The sequence below is a fragment of the Protomyctophum parallelum genome (assembly GCF_964188405.1).
Source record: "Protomyctophum parallelum genome assembly, chromosome: 4".
NCBI lineage: Eukaryota > Metazoa > Chordata > Actinopteri > Myctophiformes > Myctophidae > Protomyctophum > Protomyctophum parallelum.
In genome coordinates, this window is record NC_139700.1 from 54604783 (window position 1) to 54626854 (window position 22072).

Here is a 22072-nt window from a genome sequence, read left to right on the forward strand (position 1 = left end):
ATGGCACAATTTTGTCCCAAATGTCCTATCCTCTAGTCTATTGAAAGTTACATATTTCATCCGTTAAGTCGAAAGAAGTGACCTGAATGAAAACGTGTGGCTTTATTTTATCCGTCACCCAAAAGATGACCCAAACGGTCTCTCTGCCTCCCAGTGTAGGTTTTGGTAACATGTTCAGGGTAACATTTATAATTCAAAGGATATGTGTAGTATTTAAGGTTGCGTCTGAAATCTGTGTATTGCCTACTAAACGGTACGCTATGTTTAACCTACTGGATGGTATAGACCAGAGCCTTATATATAGACAGTTACACAAACTGCGTTCACTTAATGGGGCCAGTCCAATGGCGGCTCTCCTACATAAGACTACGCATTGAGCGTAGGGACAACCAACTGGGACAAGTCCTGGACCTGAAGTAGGCAGAACTGCATTGTACTCGGGCAACAGCCCAGCTTTAATGATCTTAAATCCCTTTTATTTTAAATTGTTTTGTAGTAATAGTACAACATAAACATTAAAGAGACTTTAGTTGTTACTGTACAATACTTTAAAACAGTTGTCATATTGCACACATGCCTAAAATAGCTCTTATTTGCACCGCCCTCGTTGAAAACAATGCATTTCCAACTCCAGCTTGTCTCAGTCCAGGCTGCATGAACAGCGCTCGGTTTCTGCCCCCTCAATGTCGTAACTCTCCTATTAGAAGGCTCTGGTATAGACTAAATGGTATGCGTTCACTTTGGACATATTACATAGTCGTTTAGTATGCATCATACATACTATTTAGTAGCTAAGCTACTATAACTAGGCTTTTGGACATACTAAATGGTATGTTCGTATTTCGTACTCTAAAGGTTGCACGCTGGACGCGTTTTTCGGATGTCCAGTGCAACCACCTTTGGTAGTGGTGACTGGTGAGTAGCCCTCTTTAAATGTTGAGTTTCATTCCATTTATAATTGGTAACTGTTTAGTGTTTACTAAGCCTGTACTGATGGTTTGGTTTGGTGATGCTGGCGGCGTGATACTTGACACAAAAACTAGTTCCATGTGACAGAGCATTCTATGTTGAACGCTATATGGTAGAAATGTGTCAACGGTACAAGTGTCAATTTAGTGTTTTAATGCATGTCCCCCGGTGCCCTCCACCAAATGACCGGAACTACTTTAATATTCACCTAAATCAGACCAGAACTCCCACCTACCACGCGACTCAGGTAATCAATATCTTTGCAACCATTTTATTCATTGGTATTGGTAAATGTATTTCCTACAGCTTTTAAATCCAAAAATCTGAACTAAACCTTTTAAAGGGTGGGATGTGTACCGAACCTCCCCTACACAATGATAAACTGATGTACTATATTGTATGGCTGACTGGCTGAGTCATTGTGACACAGTATTAACCCATTCTCGGGGCGGGAACCCCTTTTGGTGTTTTAAGCATTATGTTGTACTTTATCTATTGAAAAATAGCAGATCTACAAACTCAGCGCAGCACCGAGTGCTGCGCTACGAGCTTGTAGGTCTGCTATTTTTGAACAATCGTGAATCTTTGAATGTATATTCTTTCAGAACGAACGTTTTTAACTCAAGTCTGCTTCTGGGAGTTCCCTGGAACAACATATTTACAAATTTACAAATACATATATTTTTGGGGGTATTGAGAACCACTGATATAGAAACATGAGGTTTTTTAGAAAATTATCATGATTTAGAGAAGACTAAATCAGGTCTAAATTTAAAGGATCAAGTGCAGTGACAGATAAGTGGTCTCATAGTAGCTCTTTCGACATTGGGCAGCGGTGGAAAACGAACTCACTTTTTTACTTGAGTAATGTAAAGTAAGCTGCAATGTAGAAATCCTCATAAAAGTGTTGCTGGAGGTAGGTATAAATTTATTTTGAAATAGATCTGCAAGTGAGTGTTGTGAGCTTGCAGATCTATTTTCAAATCGCCAAAGGATAGATAGGGTTGAAGTGGTTAATGCATGTTCTGTAATAATCAAGATCTTCAATGCAAGTGGTAGTTACGAAGGGGTTCAAATACTTAGTGGAGTAAAAGTACAATATTTGCCTCTGAAATGTAGTGGAGTATAACCAAAGTTACAAAACATGCACTAACATGGAACCCACAAGGCAGGAGGAAGAGAGGAACACTTTAGGGCAGTGGTTCCCAAACTTTTTCATGTCAAGGACCCCAAATTGACACTAATTAGCCCCGCAGACCCCCATTTGAAAAGATATGCCAGGGACCTCCATAAGAGTAGATGGTTACGGCTCTCGCAGTGATTCTCAACACATTTAATTTCTAGGACCCCCAGTTTGACATGCATTAGTCTTAAGGACCCCCAGTTTAATGGCATTTCTATCTCTGGGACCCCCAATTTATATTATAAAATCAATGTTAACTTAACTCTGAGAGTGTACACATGGAACCAAATGGACCTGTACACTCAGAGTTACAGACCCACAAGGGTCCATTTGGTTCCAAACTATCATTTTGCTGGGCACCCCCTGGAACTCCCTCAAGGACCCCTGGGGGTCCCCGGACCCCACTGGAGAAGGACCACAGAGCGGGAGATGAAGGCACAAGGGCTGGATTGGAGCCGGGCACAAGACCGGAGAGGATGGAGGAGTTTCAGCATTGGCCTACAGTATGTTCCTCAGGGAATGTAAAGGCCTAATTAAGTAAAGTAAGTATGTAGTGCAGTAGAAGTAAACGTATTGAAATTTGGAAATACACTAGTAAACCTCCAATTGTACAGTGCTTATCTATTCAGCCCTTTTTTCTTAACTATGTGCGATTCATTGGAGAAGTCTCCAGTTCTCATCAGAAAGACAGCCATTCGGTTGAGTTCTAAATGAACACCTCTGCAGAAAATCAATCTAACATCACACTAGCAAAGGCTTAATTTAAATGAACGCAGACAAATTGCCGTTGCACAATTTAGAACAAACCTGTTTGTAAAAGGTCACGGACGAGTACGAAAAGAAAGTACTTCTATAAAATGGAAAATACATAATTATGGAGTGAAAAACACCCTTTGACTACTTAGCCATGTGCACATAGACAACATTAAACATTTACACATTTTAAACCATATATAGCACAGATGAGATAAGGCTTTCAATCCGCAGAGTCCCCTTAGATTATAGATGAAATAAGGGCAACAGATTTCATTCCATAAAGTGAACTTTTGAAATGTCATTCCTTTTAAATATACTGCTAACTTTTTGTTATCTTCCTTTTCGATGTCACTGAAGAAAGCATTTATGTATCACTTAATGTAATGTATCAACTTGTAGATTAGCTGTTTTCGGTAAGAGCAACCGGTGCACAAACAAGTACAAATTGGAGTGATTTTGATTTTTGTTTTGTTTTGTCTCTTTTCAGATAGGGATGATAATTGCACACCCCGGACCCTGCCAGGAAGACTAGGGGCTCTATTTTCGTCCATGCTAAACCCCTTATTCCTAAACTACTTTGCCAAACTATATACTGTATACTATATATATAGGGTAGGCAACCTTAGGCACGGGTGCCAACATTGGCACAGGGGAGGGTGATCACTGGCACACTGGCATAAGGGTGAGAGAGAGAAAGTTTTTATTTTAAAATTAAATATTCCAAAAAAGTGTAGTCAGTTAAATTAAGTCCATTCACATCTACAAATGACATGATAATTTACATCCTGCACATAATTGTACATTCATTCAAACTTCTAACTCATGACTGGGGAGGGATTAGGTGGGTTATTGCTCTGAGTTTAATGATCATTACATCCTGAAAATATTCCTAAGCCTGTTATATGTATCCTATATGGACAGTCATAATTATATATGGCACACTGACTATCACACAAATTAAAACATGGCACTTCATGTAAAAAGGGTTGCAGACCCCTGATCTATATCAACACATTGTGAGCTTGTAGATTGGCTGTTTTAACAATGAAAAAATGTTTTTCAAAATAGTAAAAAAAAAGAAAAAAGGCAAAGTAGTTTAGGGATAAGGGCGGGGTATAGTTTAGCATGGATGAAATTAGAGCCCACGGTCAAGGACTCCAGGCAAAGACCAAGGCAAGCTACCCCGAGTACCTGGGCTGTACAGGCCAGGGTGATGGAGACAGAGACAGGTGGCACACAAGATGAGAGGGACCAACAACCTGCTCCACACAATTCTGAACCAACTAACCCACCAGGGAGGGCCACGAATTGACACAACAACAAAGTCCTGGTCTCCCCCCGCCCCCGGCTGTTTCTGTCGGCAACAGTGATCCAAACGGTTATCACCAACACAAACAACACAAACGTTTTATGTATGTGATGTATTGCCATGCTTTTTGTTCTCGCTTAATGTAAATCACTCTGGATTAAGAGCGTCTGCACGGTCTGCTAGCCTAAATTGTTATTTGTAAATTGTAAAATTGATTCAGAGAAAGGGAAGTATGGTTGAGTAGGCCTATAGACAAAAAAAACCCTCACAACGAAACGAGTTTCAGAACTTTTTTCACTTTTTTCATTAAATTCAGTGGGTGGCTGTGTTTCAAAGAGCCAGAACCAGAGACTGTTGTACTCCCTTCTCTACCTCCTCAATATTTATACTATTTTAGTCATGAATTGCCAGTATTTTAGTTGCTTTTTTATGCACAGATTTGTGATTAGCATACATTTGTTTTCTTTCTTTGCACATCTACTTCATTTGAATAGTAGTAGTAGTAGTTTTCAATGAAAACTACTACTCCTACTACTACTATTGAAATAACGTAGACTAGTTATTCGAGACTATTCTGAAGGGCTGATCGGGCTGAAACCTTGACAAAATGTGGAGTCACACTGACACGTCATAGATACGTTAGGTCTGTCACAGGCTGGCCACATTGGAGCCAGAGCCACAGCATTCAGATTTTGAGATCCATATGATTGATAGATACCGTTTTTTAAACAGGACTTCAACACGTGCTCCAGTGTGGAGGTATTAACCCACACATGAACACACCTTTGAGAAAACGTGTGGACTTTCAATGGATGCCGATGTAGACATAATTGATGTTCAGACTCTCGCATACATTCCATACTGGAGCACTTGTGAGTCGTGGCCCGGGCAGGCCTAGCACTAGCGGTCCGGGCACCTAGGCTGCTAATTGACTCCCGACCCCGACGACCTTTGCTGCGTGTCAAGCCCCCCCAAAAAAATTCGGGTCGGCACATATTATTTAATTTGCATCTTCCTCAGAGTCAAAAGGCCTGTTTTAAGTGTTAACCTCTAACCTCTAACCTCATCTTCCTCAGAGTCAAAAGGCCTGTTTTAAGTGTTAACCTCTAACGACTTGTATGTTTTGCAGGTTTTGTATGTTCTGAGAACATGAAGTTGAACTTTAATGTGTAACCAATTAAACCCTACCTGACCTGTACATTAACCAAGTCTGTGGGCTACATGGTCCTTTTTTCAACAACAATGTGTAATAATAATTGTGTATAATAAACATTATAAAACAATAATAAGTAATCCACGTAAATCGAGAACCGTCAATCCGACGTCAAATTCGACACACGCGTTCCAAACACGCAGTGCAGTGCCCGGTGTCGAATCGTTCGGACCGCCACAAAAGGCCTCCATCCGGGCTCTGGACAGCTGGCCCCTGCCCTTGGTCCATATATGGAGCTGGTCTGTTCTGACATCACAACACTCCATATATGGGCATGCCTGACACAGAACTCCATATATAGGAATAAAGGGACACAGAGAGACAGATACAAAAAACTCCATATATGGGCATACAAGGGACACAGTCACAGACAGATGGGTGGAATGGGTACTCTGACAGTTCGCCTCACCGACCCACCCCCCCACAGGGAGTGCAGTGCCCGATATCGAGTTGGTCAGACCCACGGTTGTCCAGAACCGCCACAAAAGGCCTCCGCCCGGGCTCTGGACAGGGCAGGGCAGGGCCTCTACCCAGGCTCCATATATGGAGCTGGCCTGTTCTGACATCACAACAATTTTGGCATGCCTGACATCACAACACTCCATATTTGGGAATGCCTGACACGTACAGAACTCCATATATAGGAATAAAGGCACACGGAGAGAAATCTCCTTATATGGGCATAAAAGGGACACAGACAGATGGGTGGAACGGGTACTCTGACACGGGTAAAACGGGTATTGATTTGAATAGCCGGGTGGGGCATGGATCTCCAACTTCCATCGTTACCGACTCTACAGCCGGGCAGCGGTCTAGTCTTTTACAATCTGAAGTAGGGACTATAATATACATGGGCAACTGGCGGCCCGCATGTTGCTGTTACAATTCCAAACATGCAAACATAACCCGCTTTAATTAGCTTAATGACTGGTATTACAATTTTATTGTCTCTTTTATAGTCTAGGCTCTTTTTTTGCAGTTCATAAAATGTGTATAACTAAATCTGTCTCTCAATGAACTAATGGTGCTTTTTAATTTATTGGTTTTTAAAAAGTGGATTTTAGATTTTAATAGTATTTTAGCTCTCTTTTAACTAGCATACTAAAAGCCAGTGAAACGACATTTCGTTCTCTTATGCATTTTATGTATCTGCTGAATTACAATAAAGCTATCTATCTATCTATCTATCTATCTATCTATCTATCTATCTATCTATCTATCTATCTATCTATCTATCTATCTATCTATCTATCTATCTATCTATCTATCTATCTATCTATCTATCTATCTATCTATCTTATCTATCTATCTATTTTTATTTAATTTCAAATGCATTTAGATAGATAGATAGATAGATAGATAGATAGATAGATATCTATCTATCTATCTATCTATCTAAATGCATTTGAAATTAAATAAAATTTTTACTTTTCAGGATTTCAATTCAAATATAGCAAAACAGCAGATCTACAAGCTCAAAGCACATTTTGAGCTGTATAGATCTGCTATTTTAGATAGGACAGTAATGTGGCCCTCTGGAGCTTAATGACTGGTATTACAATTTTATTGTCTCTTTTATGTCTAATATCTTTTTATTTGCAGTTCATAAAGAACATACCGGTATGTGTATAACAGTTATACACATATGTTCTTTATGAACATATTTATTTAATTTCAAATGCATTTATTTATACTATAACTAAATGCATTTGAAATTAAATAATCTTTTTACAGGATTTCAATTCAAATATAGCAAAACAGCAGATCTACAAGCTTTTTGAGCTCGTAGATCTGCTATTTTAGATACGACAGATTATGTGGCCCTAGTCTGGAGCGAGTGTGGAACTAATAGTGTCCATCTTAGTGAGTGACTAAGACCATGGGGTGCAGGGCAACTTTGAAGATGGACTAAGACTTCGTCCATCTTCAAAGTTTCCCACCCCATGGTCTATCACAGATCATTGGAGGAGAAATGCCACGCACGTGGCAGACAATCTCCAGGTACTGCAGGCTGTCCAGCAGCTTCTTGTTGTCCTCCTCCAGCGCCTTGAGGCGGCTCTCTAGGTCCTTCACGTGGGCCTTGAACCTCTCTCGAGACACTCTGGCTTGTTCCTTGTTCTTCTGGAGACGGAGCACCTTCTTCTGCTCGGCGGCCACCGTGACATTGTGACGCTGCTGGCGGCGCCTGGTGGCCTTCTGAGGCAGACCCACAGCCGTGCTGCTGCTGCTGGGCGGGGGGCTCATCGCTGTCCGCCGCTGGGAGAGACCGCCCGGGACCATGTTGTACATGGTGGTGGGGAACACCTGAGGAAGCTGGCCGGTGGCCATCGCCTCCTGGAGAAGTGCTGAGCTGCTGCTGGTGGCCATCAACGTCCCGTGAGGAACACCCAAGCTGGGACTGTTGACGGCGGCCATCGGAGAAGGAGGAGGAAGGCTTGAGGAGCCTGCAGGGCTGGTTGCTGCCATCTGACGACGATGCTCAGTGGCGGTGTCCAAGTCCGTCATCGCCGCCGCGGTCTCCTCCTCCTCCTCCGGAGGAGGAAGGATGGCATCGGGGAAAAGCAGCTCGAGTACCGAAGCCGTTCTTTCGTCATCATTCTCTCCTCCTGTGGCCGCTGGCGTCGTCATCATCACGCTACACCCACCGGTGGTGGTCGTCTGAGGACCAGCTGATGACCAGCTGCCGTGTGCGGTGGTGTGCGTCTGAGGACAGGGCGTGAGGAAGGGGTCCATCATGGGGTCCATCATGGGGTCCATCATTGTCCCCTGAGTAGGGCTGGAGTCGTCGGGGTGAAGCAGCCTGTCGTAGATGGCAGCGATAGACAGGTCTTCTAAATGGTCTCCTCCCGTGCCGGCCTGAAGAGGCCACGCGTTGTAGCCGCTGGGTTGCAGCTGCTGGCCATAATACTGCCAGTCCCAGCTGGGTGCGATGTCCCACACCGGCGTCTCATCCAGGGTGGAGTAAGACACAGAGGGCCCTGTTGCAAGGACCTGATAGGGCTGATGGAGATGCCCAGCGCTCTGTAGCCTTGGGTCAATGAGCATCTTCAATCTTCACTGATGTTTCCTTCAAAGAGTTGCTGAGATGCCTTGAAGCCTTCCGTCGCTGCTCCTCCGTCTGTCAGTGTGTCTCCCTTTGCACTGTGCTGGACGAAGTCAAAGGTGTAAATGAGGTGTTGAACTTGACGCGCGACGAATTTAAGATGGAATTGGCCAATCACAGAGCAGGGTTCCATCCACAGTGGTACGGTTGCCACGGCGACGCCGATCTGTGCAACGTCATCCGCACGTCATTTTAAAAATGAAACGCGCAACGTTGGACAACTGTCTTTGTGGACTGGACTGGCCAGAGAACTCAGCTTCGCGTTTTTACCACGGACCGCCCGACGCCTATACTCTGGTCCATAGCCCTAATGCCCTTTTCTGAAAGGCATTAGAGCTACCTATGGACCAGAGCTAAGCGACGCCGATCATCGCAGTTCGCGAACTTCGCGGTGTGAACGTGAACCTGAGCAGGGCAGCAGGTGCACTGCAGTCACATCTAAGATCTGCTATTTTCAGTCCACTTTTTTTTACGTGTGTGTGAAAACCTGGTGAAATGAGACATTCTGCATAATGGTAGATTATGATATGGTACATTTTGATACCGACACTTTTGTACTTTTACTCAATTGCATTTTGAATTCCGGATTTTTACTTGTAATGGAGTATTTATATATTGCAGTATACTTTAGTTTTACTTGAGTAAAAACATTTGAGTATTAAACTAACTGAGCGTCCCTTTACCAACTCGCCCCAACAAAAAGTGTTATTTTTAATTTAGTATCTGACTCTCCCTGTGAAATCTGAAACATGAGACGGAGACGGTGTTTTCATGCTGTCTAAACAATCCACTTAATTTTATTAAACACATTTCAACAAATGGTACAAATGGAACCAAATTATGGACCACCACAGTCAGAGACTCAGAGTTAAATTGACATATGGTTTTACAATATAAATTGGGGGTCCCAGAGATAGAAATGCCATTAAATGGAGGTCCGTAGACTAATGCATGTCAAACTAGGGGGTCCTTGAAATTACAATTTACAATTTAGGCATTTATCAGACGCTCTTAATCCAGAGCGATTTACATTAAGCAAGAACAAAAAGCATGGGAATACATCACAAAAAAGCATTTATCATAAAACATGCGTATAAGCTAAGAAAGTAACAGTGGAATATCTATATTATGAGACTATACATATAAACTATATATATATACTACTATGCTATACATATGTACTATGACGTGCTATGACTACATACAATGCAATTATAGTGCTGTCTACATAACGTGCTATAAGTCTGTATCAGATGCTAAAACGGTTGAGAATCACTGCTAGAGTCAGTAAAAAAATCTTCTCTTATGGGGGGGGGGTCCCTGGCATATCCTTTAAAATGGGGGTCAAATGCGAGCTAATTAGTGTCAAATTGGGGGTCCTTGACGTGATGAAGTTTGGGAGAGAGAGAGAGAGGATTATTCGTCCTGCCTCTTTAACGGTTTGAAAGGCCGGTAACGCGCGGCTGCTCTATCGGTCATGATGTCAGTCCCAAAAGTCAATGCGGCAAAGATGGCGGCGGTGTTGGAGCGGAGTTTCATAGAGATATGTGGATTTGAGAGGGAAACGCCACACCGGTTCCGAGAGATAACCGTAAACCTAGGTAAGGTGGTTTTCTGAACAACATTTACCACCGGCCCCGCGGCCTTGTTTTCCCGTGGGAAGGTTTTGCTTGTTTGTTGTGTTAGTCGAGGCAGTGAGGGTCGTGACACACACATGCGAGCTGAATGGGGCTAACATGCTAACATGCTAAATATCCCCTGGCTGTCTGTCAGGTTGTCACTCACTCGGGTGTCCCACATAATAAATAACTGAGCCATTTGTTAGCTGTCGTTACATGTTTTTCCCTGTGTATTATTATTATTATTATCATCATCATTACAGTGTGTATGTGATGCTGTTGTACCAGCCAACATGCTTTAGTTTAAGCTAGAACTAAGGATGCAGCCAGGGTTCCAGTGTCCAGTGAGCTAGGTGGCAGACTGGCACTGATTGTTGTGTCTGAATACTTTTCGCTAGCCCCTTACCTATAGGGACTAAGTTTTGACCTGCTTGTCACTGAATCAAAGAGGAGATCGGATCAGGGCAAAAACACTGTCAAAAGTGAGGTTAAATTGTATTTACTATTATTATGATTCCCCCTAGGTCAGGTTTAAGAGTTTTAACAAGGGACTGCCTTATCCTTATGTTTGGAAACAAGCCCTAATGAATTGAATACATAGATAGGACCACAATGGAAACAACAAGCCCTCAGGGGCTTATTGTGTAGCTGGCTGTACCTTTGTACTTTTTACTAACTATTGATTGATTGATTGAAATATTTATTAACAGTTTGTAGAATTTACAGTACATTTTAAGCATAAACTCAATACAAAGACTGTTAACTGTGAGTGGACGACCCAATTAAGCATTACACTTGTTTACAACAGGGTCCACATTGTTCAATTCATCAAAACATTTAGAGACATACAAATAGACACTTCTATGTAGCTAAAGAACAGAACAGGAATTCTAGGGTGTTGTTAATGGATACTGGTAATAGATACTTTGACAATGTAAATGTTGTTATGGTATGGTCAAGAGTTGTCTATGTACTTTGCTAAAAACGACGAGGCGATTTGAATACTAATACAACTGAGAAAAAAAGAGAAACACCAAATCAGAACTATTAGTGGGCAGCAGATTACCTGCTCTGCCCGCGTGTGACCCTCACCCATATGGATAGGAACGCAAGGCGTTGTCTCATGATGGGGTGCTGCGTCTGAGGGGACCATCACCTGTACCCGCCTGGCAGGAAGATGGAACAATCTCTTTGAAAAGTGTTTCTGATTATTCAACCCCTAAATGCATTTGGAAAGTGGGATGCAAATGAAGTTAGTACAGCCCGACAAGTTGCGACAACGCCTTGTTCCCAATAAATTTAAGCTTGACTTGACAAATCTAATGAGTGCAGTCACTAATTAAGTGCAGGATGTCATGTTCGCAATGCTGCATATCCCCACTGTGCTCTTTTTTTTCCTTTTTAAATGAAAATACATTAATTCATTATACTTCATTTCAGTTTTGAAGTATTATTATTATTAATTTTTGCCTCCCTAAAATGTATCTTGCGTGTATCCTTGCTGTGTCATACACAACAACAAACTATTTGCACCCATCAAACAATAACAGTTAGTTATCATCATGCACTTGTTTTGACTTAGGGTATGTGTTGATATCATTATCATGCACTTGTTTTGACTTAGGGTATGTGTTGATATTGTTTTCTATTTTCCACAGGTCTCAATGCGCTTCCCGGAGGTGTCAAGTTCCCAGACAGTGCAGGAGGTTTTCACTATGAAGAGAGTGGTAAACTGCTGTCTGTCACCAGCAACAGATTTGTACATTGGTGAGAGTTTTGATGTATTATGGCTGTTGATGGCTCCAGTGCAGTGCTGTATCTATTGGTGATGTTATATATTTAGGCCTGATGTCGAACTGTAAGAAAAAAAGTCTTCTAAATCCTGACAGTTTTCTGAAATACCTATGTTTCTATTAGAGCTGGGACTCGATTAAAAAAATTAATGCGATTAATTAATCTAGATTAATCGCATTTTAATCGCATATCAATATTCAACCCGAGAACAGCGAGAAACCTTTTTTTTAAATGTTTTTTGGTATCCCAGTGAATCAACGAATAGTGACTACAGGATACCACTCATTTTCAACATTTTACTGTCATTAATATACCTGTAAAAATAATAATAAAAGTCACCCCATTCTGTGTTGCCTAGAACTGGAGGTCTGAAAAAAAAATAGTAACAGTAACAAGTACATCTCAGTGACATCACAAAGCTGTACTTACTTCATATTGTTACTGTTATTTGTCAGACCTCCAGTTCTAGGCAACACAAAATGGGGTGACTTTTTATTATTTCCAGTTTTCAGTACTATAGAAAAGCGCCCAGTGAGAAACGTTCCGCGGTGAAAGAAAAGGTGCGATTAATTTATCTGTAGTTAATCGCGATAAATGTTTCTGTAGTTAATTAATCTAAATTAATCGCAATTAGTCCCTAGTTTCTATATCAGTGGTGCTCAATATTTCATGCCAAGGAACCCAAAAATGATATGTACCGGTAATTGGCCACCGACCAATTGTGTTGTTCCAGGGAAGCAAAGATTTGAGTTAAACACGTTCGCTCTGAAAGAATATATATTCAAAAAATTGTGCCACATTTTCACAAATTTTCAAAAATAGCAGATCTACAAGCTCGTAGCGTGGCACTCTGTTTTGCGAAAAGGGGCAGCATTAACCACAGGCAAATGTCCTTCAACTTAACCCATTCTGACCGGGCACCCATTTTGGTGTTGGCATCATGTTATGCTTTAGCTATTTAAAAATAGCAGATCTACAAGCTCATATCGCGCCACCGAGTGGCGCGATACGAGCTTGTAGGTCTGCTATTTTTGAAAAACCTAAGACACTTTTAGAATCTGATCTCGGGTCAGAATGGGTTAATAATGAAACTGTCAGGATGTAGAGGACATTTTTAGAATCTGATCTCGGGTCAGAATGGGTTAATGAGCTCATGCATTTTACCCCACGCCATCTGTAACTAGCCTGTCAACAACGATGTCCGCTGCCTGACGCGCCCACATCAACAAACAAACAAACAAACAAACAAACAAGCAGTGAGTGAAGCAGTTTCTGATCTGGGTTCTGTTTCCTTTGCATCAACCTCAGGTCCACGTCAGGAGACACGGTGTGGCTGGTGGAGCAGTCCATGGACACCAACCTGCTGAACAACGCCGTGAAGGTGAAGTTCAGCCAGTGCACCGTGCTGCCCGGGGGCGTCTCCATCCAGGAGACGGCCAACAATGTCCTCGTCTTCATCGCCACCAACCAGACCGTCCACCGCCTGGTGCTGCCTCATCCCACACGCATGTATCGCAATGTGAGTTCCTGTCTCAGTAGGGTTGTTTTTTTGTTTTTTTTTGGCAAAATATCTTTAATAATAATAAAACTTTATTTGTATAGCACCTTTCATGACATGAAATGCAGCTCAAAGTGCTTTACAGAACAATGGAGAATAAAAGAAAAGCAAGGCAACAACATTAAAAAACAAGCAGTAATGCAGTACAGTGAGGACATGAAAAATAAAAAATACAAGATCAATTAAAGGCAATGTTGTAGAAGTGGGTCTTGAGCTGAGCTTTAAAAATGTCTACAGAGGCTGCCTGACGAAGGTACAGAGGGAGCTTGTTCCATGCCGACGGCCCGTAGAAGCAAAAAGCTGCTTCCCCGTATTTTTTAGTTGCCATTTTTTTAGGCAAAGCGAGCAGGCCGGCGGTGGAAGACCTTAGGGGGTGGTTTGGGACATATTTAGGCAGGCAGTCATGTAGGTAGGAAGGTGCGAGACCATTGAGAGCTTTATAGACAAGTAAAATAATTTTAAAATCAATCCTAAAAACAACCGGAAGCCAGTGCAGTGATGCCAAAACTGGAGTAATATGTTCTCTTAGGTAGTGTTATACTGTTTATTTAGGTAACGAGAGTGTAGAGCAGTGTTGGTTTTTGGCAGCACATTTTTTTATTTTAGTTTTAGTCGTCTTTTGAATAGTTTTCATTTTGTTTTGGTCACATTTTAGTCACCTGGAATGTCTTAGTGTTTAGTCTAGTTTTAGTCATGGGGCGGTAGACTAAATCTACAGTTTGTTTAGCCGACTAAAATGTATTGTTGGGCCTTTATGCCGTCATAATGACTGATTTTAGGCGGTGTGAGCTTGTAGATCGGCTATTTTCAGCATGCAATCAAGTGTAAAATGACTTACCGGTATATTGGATCTCTTGTCCACTAGTCCCTTCCTAACATTTTAGTCTAGTTTTTAGGTAAGTCGGCGAACATTTTTCGTCTTAGTTTTAGTCGACGAAATCAACACTAGTGTAGAGACTAGAGAGATCATCCCGAGATGAGGGAATATTCTTGGCCTTGTCTCTAAAATATAGTGTCTAATAATGGTGTGTCGTAGCTGTGCAGTATCAACAGCAAGTTGATAACTAGAAAAGTAGTTCCTGCAGAAACTGTGGGCTCGCTGAAAACCTGTAATGTGTATAATATACAGTAGAAAATCCCCTGATCTAGTGACTCCAGTCCAGGTTTGAATGTGTTGTTATAGCAACGCTATATGCATTGTCATAGCAACCACAGATTGCACCTCTGTATCATTGGTCCGGTTCCTACAGCAACGCCCCACCGTTCCAACTATGGGATTGCAAATATAATCATAGTGCAAACCAGTAAGATCTGACCCTTCCTCGTCATGCAAGTTTGACTGCAGCAGGGCACACACACACACACACACACACACACACACACACACACAAACAATTTTCTTCTCTCACGTTTTTTTGAATCAAACATTTGTAGTTGTATGAGCCATAGTTGTGGCAATGGGGCCTGTCTTTGTCTGCGGCGGGCCACAGCCAGCCTACCATCCTGTGGGGCAAAACACTAAAAGGCCTCCTTCTCTCCTCCACCGTCCATAACATCCCTCCACTAACTAGGAGCTGGTGACGGAGAGCCACATGCAGTCCATCTTCACAGACGTGGGCAAGCTAAGCCTGCAGGACCCCGCCCACAGCTTTGTCCTCCCCACCCAGGCGGGTCAGACGGGCAGTCCCAGCGCCGCCACGGCCTGGCTCAGTCACCAGGGAGACGCCCAGTACGCTCTGGCCTCGCCCGCCGGGGGCATCCTGGTCGTCACCCTGCCGCCCCATGACCTGCAGGGTAAGACGAAATTAAAAAAATGTCTTCTAAATCCTGACAGTTTTCTGAAATACCTCATGTTTCAGACTGTAATTTCAGACTGTAATTGGCCACCGACCCCCATCTGAAAATATGTTATTCCAGGAACCCTTCAGAAGCGTTGAGTTGAGTTAAAAACGTTCACTTTTATATACATTCAAAGATTTGCGCCACATTTTCATGATTCTTCTAAAATAGCAGACCTACAAGCTCATAGCACGGCTCTCAGTGCAGAGCTATGAGCTTGTAGATCTGCTATTTTTCAATAGCTAAAGTATAACATAATGCTTAGAACACCAAAAGGGGTTCCCGCCTAAAATGGGTTAAGAGTGTACCCTGGCTGGTGTTCAGGAACTCAACTGAAGCTATAGGCTGTGACATGTATTGTGCGTCGTCAGTGTTAACCAGTGTTTTTAGCTGTTGGAAAACAGCAGTTATAAAGGCTCATAGCGTGGCACCGAGTGCCGCGCTACGAGCTTGTAGATCTGCAATTCTTTTGAATAGATAGTGAAAATGTGTGCAAATCTTTGAATATATATTCTTTCACAGCGAACATTTCTAACTCAAATATTTGCTTCTCAAATATTTTGAGAACCCCTGACATAGAAACAGGTTTTTCAAAAATCATTTGTAGAATCTGGTCTCAGGTTCCCGTGTTTATTATTTGTACATCTGGTGGCGTTTGTTTCGTTGCAGGGAGCGTGTCGGTGGTGGAGCTGAAGAGGAGCACGGTGATGCAGCGTCTGGCCGGCTGGATGCCCACAGCCATGCGTGGGGAGCAGAGCCCCGGAGACCTGGCGCTCAGCCTGGCCGCCCGGGAGTACGAGGACGACACCTTCATCTTTGCCCTCTGCCAGGATCACAAGCTACGCGTGTGGTCCTACAGGGTATGGCCCATGCACGCACACACACACACACACACACACACACACACACACACACACACACACACACACACACACACACACACACACCAATAAACAGGATGTCATGCAACTACTGATGAAAAGAAAACATTGAAAAGTCAAAACTAAAATTACCAGGTTAGACACCTCTGAAGGGTAAAAACATGGCAGGCTAGTAAGCAACCCGTCCATCTAGAGCTCCAGACTTCCCTCTCCAGAGCAACATTAGTAACTTCCTCCTGGGGGATCCCGAGGTTTTCCAAGGCCAGTGAGTCGATGTAATCCCTCCATGTGGTTCTGGCCGCCCCGGGGTCTCCTCTCAGTGGGACTCAGTGGCATCGAGGACCCCCCTAGGGAGACGCCCGAGAGGCATCCTAACCAAATGCCCGAACCACCAAAGCTGGCTCCTTTCCAGGCGAAGGAGCAGCGACTCTACTCCGAGTCTTTTATCACGTGACTGAACTTCTCACCTTATCTCTAAGGGAGATGCCAGCCACACGTCGGAGGAAACTCATTTCGGCCGCTTGTATTCGCAACCTTATTCTTTCGGTCATGACCCACACTTCATGACCATAGGTGAGAGTAGGAACACTTCATGACCATAGGTGAGAGTAGGAACACTTCATGACCATATAGGTGAGAGTAGGAACACTTCATGACCATATAGGTGAGAGTAGGAACACTTCATGACCATATAGGTGAGAGTAGGAACACTTCATGACCATATAGGTGAGAGTAGGAACACTTCATGACCATATAGGTGAGAGTAGGAACACTTCATGACCATATAGGTGAGAGTAGGAACACTTCATGACCTTATAGGTGAGAGTAGGAACACTTCATGACCATAGGTGAGAGTATGAATGAATGAATGAATTTTATTTGTATAGCACCTTTCCAAACGTATAGTTACAAAGTGCTTTACAGACAGGTTATAAAAACAGTAATCATAAAAACAACAAAACATCAGGACATCAGATATAATAAAGCATGAAGAAAATAACAGGTCAATAAAACAATAAAAAACAATATTAGGAAAAACACTTGCCATACAGATGTGTTTTTAAAAGCGTTTTAGAGTAGGAACACTTCATGACCATAGGTGAGAGTAGGAACACTTCATGACCATAGGTGAGAGTAGGAACACTTCATGACCATAGGTGAGAGTAGGAACACTTCGTGACCATAGGTGAGAGTAGGAACACTTCATGACCATAGGTGAGAGTAGGAACACTTCATGACCATAGGTGAGAGTAGGAAACGAATATTGCTCGGTAGACAGAGAGCATTGCCTTCTGGCTCAGCTCAGTTTATTAGGGGTATAAGATTTCATACCAAGAAATGGTATGCCCCCATTATTTATTTCTACTTTAAAATTATTAAAAATATTGTTTGAATGAATATCCTGTAGTAATATTGTCTCCTCCATGCAGGTCCAGGCCTGTCTCCTGGAGGTGGACATGTTGGAGTACATGCCAGCCTGTAAGGGGGTGAAGCAGGTGGCGGGTCAGGGCCACAAGCTGCGTCTGTCCTTCAGCGACACCAGCGCCGAGCTGTGTCTGGCCGTCTACCTGGCCGTGCCTCACCGAGGACAGTTCACCGTGCTGCAGCTGGCCAGGGCGGACAACCGCTGCAGCCTGGAGCACATCTCCTCCCTCTTCACCACGCAGGTACGCTGTTGTTCCATTTCATACCTACTGACCGCCAGAGCTCTTCACCACGCAGGTGATTATCCATCTAAGCAGCAAGCTATACCTGTATGTGCTTAGATTTCTTTCATCTGCGCGACTGTAAAGACAAAACGGAAGTGGTGAGGAGGCTTCACTTCCGCTTTATCACTCGCTCATGATCAGAGCTTCCGTTCTCCAGGCTGTCTGATGGAAGCGTTTGAAAACAGTCTGGAAACGCCAGACAAAATGTGTACATACAGGCCGGGTATCAAAGTGGGCACTCGCTGATCAGGCCGTTCTGTGCCCGTGTGCCCCTAACCACGTTGTCCCTTCCTGACTGACCGTCTGTCTCTTCATAAACAGGAGACATTGGTGGACTTCGCTCTGACCTCCACTGACATCTGGGCTCTGTGGGTGGACGATGCAAACACCACCGTAGTCAAATACATCAACTACGAACAGTAAGTCTGAACTTGGAGTCAAAATGCCGCTATAGACATATTGTGTATATATATTCAACTTTTTCTGCGACTGAAAACTTATGTGAAACTAGCTGGTGTGTTAAACTCCACCAAACTGTTACTTAACCCATTCTGACCGGGCACCCATTTTGGTGTTGGCATCATGTTATGCTTTAGCTATTGAAAAATAGCAGATCTACAAGCTCATACGAGCTTGTAGGTCTGCTATTTTTGAAAAATCGAAGAGCGACTGACATTTCTAGAATCTGATCTCAGGTCAGAATGGGTTAATCAGACCAGTGTGTGTCCAGTGGAAACCTCGTATGAATCTGATCTCGGGTCAGAATGGGTTAAGAGTTCAGACGGGTTAAAACGAGGTGCTCCGATCAGGTTTTTTGGGGCCCATACCGACCTTGTGCGCAAGGGGGAAATTTGAATATTTCCAAAACTGTTCCCATGTGTGTGGGGAGGAAGGGGAGAATGTTTAGGCCCGTCACAAAGACGCAAAACTATATTATACTAAACTATCCGATTTACTTTTATACCACTTAAATGGTATGAGTCATTTGGCCGATCGATCGGAGCATCTCTAATATCTCTGCATCTGAAGTCTTTCATGTATGAGTTTTTAATGTTACAGGGGGATGTTTCTGACACACATACGATGTGTTTTGTGTGTTCAGTAACACAGCAGGTCAGTGGAACCAGGTCTTTGTTCAACCACCACCAGAGGAAGAAGTCCATATCGGAGTGGACCAAGATCCCAGGGTAAGCAAGCCCTGGTACCACCACCACAATTTACAATTGGGCTCTGATCTACAAGCTTGTAGATCTGCTGTTTTGATCTGCTGTTTTGAGTATTATTAACACCCTTTTCCACCAGGGTTGAACCGGTTCAGTTACTTTTTCCCCCGCATAATATTGAACCAGTTCAGAGTGGTTCAGAACCCTAAAAGTTGGTTCAGAACTGGAACATAAAGAAATGGCCACCGGTTCCGTGAAATAATTACCGGTTCCAATAATGTAGAATGGAACCAGTTCTAGTAGAACCCAAGTCATTTTGGTGGAAAAGGGGCCTAAACGGACTACTAGATCCTAATCCCACCTCAGCCTTCCTCTTAAATATAGAAAGTACCAAATGTCTGTGTTTTAAAGCGGTCATCAGGCCTGTGCACGTTTAGTAGTATTTGATTTATTTTTTCAGGAGACTTATCTGGAGGTGCTCTTCTCCCCTCTGCGCTTCACGGCCTCCGCCATCGTGAAAGCACTGCAGGTAAAAAGAGTCCCTCTGACTGAAGAGATATTATACGCTATATTGTTAAAAGATTTGTAGGTTGTCAGTCTAATGACTGTCGGAACCAATAGTAGTGTCGGAACTAAACCCTGTATCCGTTAAATAAAACCTTTACACATTCTGTCCAAAGCAGAATGTGTGTTATTTGTGTGTGTCAAACTAACTACGGTTAATCCTTAACCATGGAGCCTTTGGGCCTGTGGCTCCCTGGCTAAATGTTCTATACCCGGTGTTGCAGATCTACAGACGAGGCTCGGAGAGAATAATCGATGTTTCCTGGGACAAGCTGAAGAGAGATGTCACCGTAGCCGTGGAGAACGAGGTACCGCCCAGTCTGCTGTGTCCTGTTCTTCTCCGTTACATATTCCTTATGTTGTTGTTACGATATTTATAATATAAAATAACAATCGCACATAACCCTCCCCTCTGTGTCTTCTTCTTCTTCTAGCTGCAGAGCAGTGTGACAGAGTTTGAGTTCTCCCAGGAGGAGTACCGTCAACTCCAGGTGGAGTTCTGGTCGCGCTTCTACGCCTGCTGTCTGCAGTACCAGGAGGCTCTGTCCATGCCCCTGGGCCTCACCGTCAGCCCCCAGACCTCTATGGTCTGCCTGCTGAAGAAGGTACGTTGGTTGAAGAGGTGGTCCTATAATCAACAGGTCATTGGCTCAGACACCTCGCCTGTTAATTATTCATCAGCGTAAATGGCACTGCATGAAGGTCCTTTCAGACGAGTGACCGCGCCCACGAAACAACGATTGTGTAATCGCACTTGAACTTCTCTGTGTAGCCAAAATAAACGCACACCTGTCTGAAAGGACCCTTAAGCCAAATTCCAATACCCAGAATCTCGGCTACTCGCTCACTCGCACTCAGTCACTCCAGCAAGGTGGTGTTATGGTGGAATTGGTGACCTGCTGAAATATGTGACAACCGTGTAGACAATCACATAATGTAAATGTGTCCTAATGTCAATTGTTGCAGTTTGTTCATTAGCAGAGTTCAACCTAACTGTATTTAGGCCATGTATTTAAAGACTTCCATGTAATAGTTGTGTGAACAAGATGGTCACATATTTGGCAGGTCACCAATTTCACCGTCATTTGCCATGCTATTGCTGGAGTGAGCGAGTGTGAGTGAGCGAGTGGCCGAGGTATTGGAATTTGGCTTTAGAGTAGGGATGAGCCCAATGGAACATTTTTGGCCGAACCCCGAATATAGAAAACAGTTGGCCGAAAACTGAATACCGATTAGCCGAATATCTTTTTTTTTTAAGATTTTTTTTTACCATTGCTGTCATGGCCGTACCTGTTGTAGAGCTACATCATAATGGCAAAATACATGATTACATTTCCATCACGTCATCACAACCAAACCGTAGCTTACGAAAGGTAACCCCGGTTCTTTGACTATTCAGTTTTCCTTTCGGCACTAAAATCAACCAAACCGAATATGAATGTTTTGACCACTATTTGGCTGAATAGTTTGAGTGGCCGAATATTCGGTGCGTCCCTACTTTAGAGATCGTAAACACGGGGCTGACTGGATAACAATTTACAATTTAGGCATTTAGCAGACGCTCTTAATCCAGAACGACTTACATTAAGCAAAAACAAAAAAAGCATGGGAATAGATCACATAAAAACATTTATCAAGAAACATGCGTAAGCTAAGAAAGTAACAGTGGAATATCTATATAATGAAGCTAAACATATAAACTATACATCTATACTACTATGCTATACATGACGTGCTATGACTACATACAATGCAATTATAGTGCTGTCTACATAACATGCTATAAGTCTGTATCAAATGCTATCTAAAGTCTACAGAAATGCTATCTAAGGGGGTAGGGTAAGTGCTATGGGCCATGATGGAGTCTGAAAAGGTGGGTTTTCAGACTACGGCGGAAGATTGGGAGTGATGCTGCAGTTCTGACTGCAATGGGAAGTGCATTCCACAGTTTTGGAGCCAGAAGGGAGAAGAGTTTGGGACGTGTGGAGTGTTGTCCCGGCGTTTTTAGTGAGGATAGTGCGTTGACCACTGCTGGCTCTGGATAGATAAATGTTTCACATGTCTCCCTCTCCCATCCCCCTCTTCATTTCCTGTAATATCCAAAAATAAAAGCATGATGACGAATGCCAGCTAGTACTGTAGCAGAAAGTGGTCTATTATAATGTGAATGAAGGAACTGGGGTTTTGTTGCAGGGTTTCGTGTCCTTCCTCTTGCCATGTTTTGCGGTGGACCACCTCTACCTCTCCAACGACAAGTATCTCTTCTCAGAGGACGACACTCCCATAACTGAAGGTAACTCTTAATAGAGCGTCGCCGTCCCGCCCCCTTTCATGACGACGCCAGGCCCAGGAAATAATTCCCAATGCATTTTTCCCCATAGACATTTCAAAAAGTATTTAATTAAAGACCTT

The 22072-nt window shown here is 43.1% G+C and overlaps 1 protein-coding gene across 2 annotated transcripts in view; it reads left to right on the top strand.

Moving 5' to 3' along the window:
• Positions 1 to 10043: 10043 nt before the first annotated feature.
• Positions 10044 to 22072, top strand: part of nup160 (nucleoporin 160) — a gene marked incomplete at its 5' end in the record, with an annotated part of 37557 nt that continues 25528 nt past the window's right edge. For both annotated transcript variants that reach the window (XM_083762969.1, XM_083762970.1), the window contains 12 exons: positions 10044 to 10134; positions 11811 to 11919; positions 13255 to 13465; positions 15076 to 15298; positions 16013 to 16203; positions 17655 to 17891; positions 18255 to 18352; positions 19036 to 19120; positions 19557 to 19625; positions 19885 to 19968; positions 20095 to 20265; positions 21854 to 21953. In XM_083762969.1, coding sequence (XP_083619095.1) covers positions 10044 to 10134; positions 11811 to 11919; positions 13255 to 13465; positions 15076 to 15298; positions 16013 to 16203; positions 17655 to 17891; positions 18255 to 18352; positions 19036 to 19120; positions 19557 to 19625; positions 19885 to 19968; positions 20095 to 20265; positions 21854 to 21953 — 1669 coding nt within the window. The remainder of the gene's footprint in view (positions 10135 to 11810; positions 11920 to 13254; positions 13466 to 15075; positions 15299 to 16012; positions 16204 to 17654; positions 17892 to 18254; positions 18353 to 19035; positions 19121 to 19556; positions 19626 to 19884; positions 19969 to 20094; positions 20266 to 21853; positions 21954 to 22072) is intronic.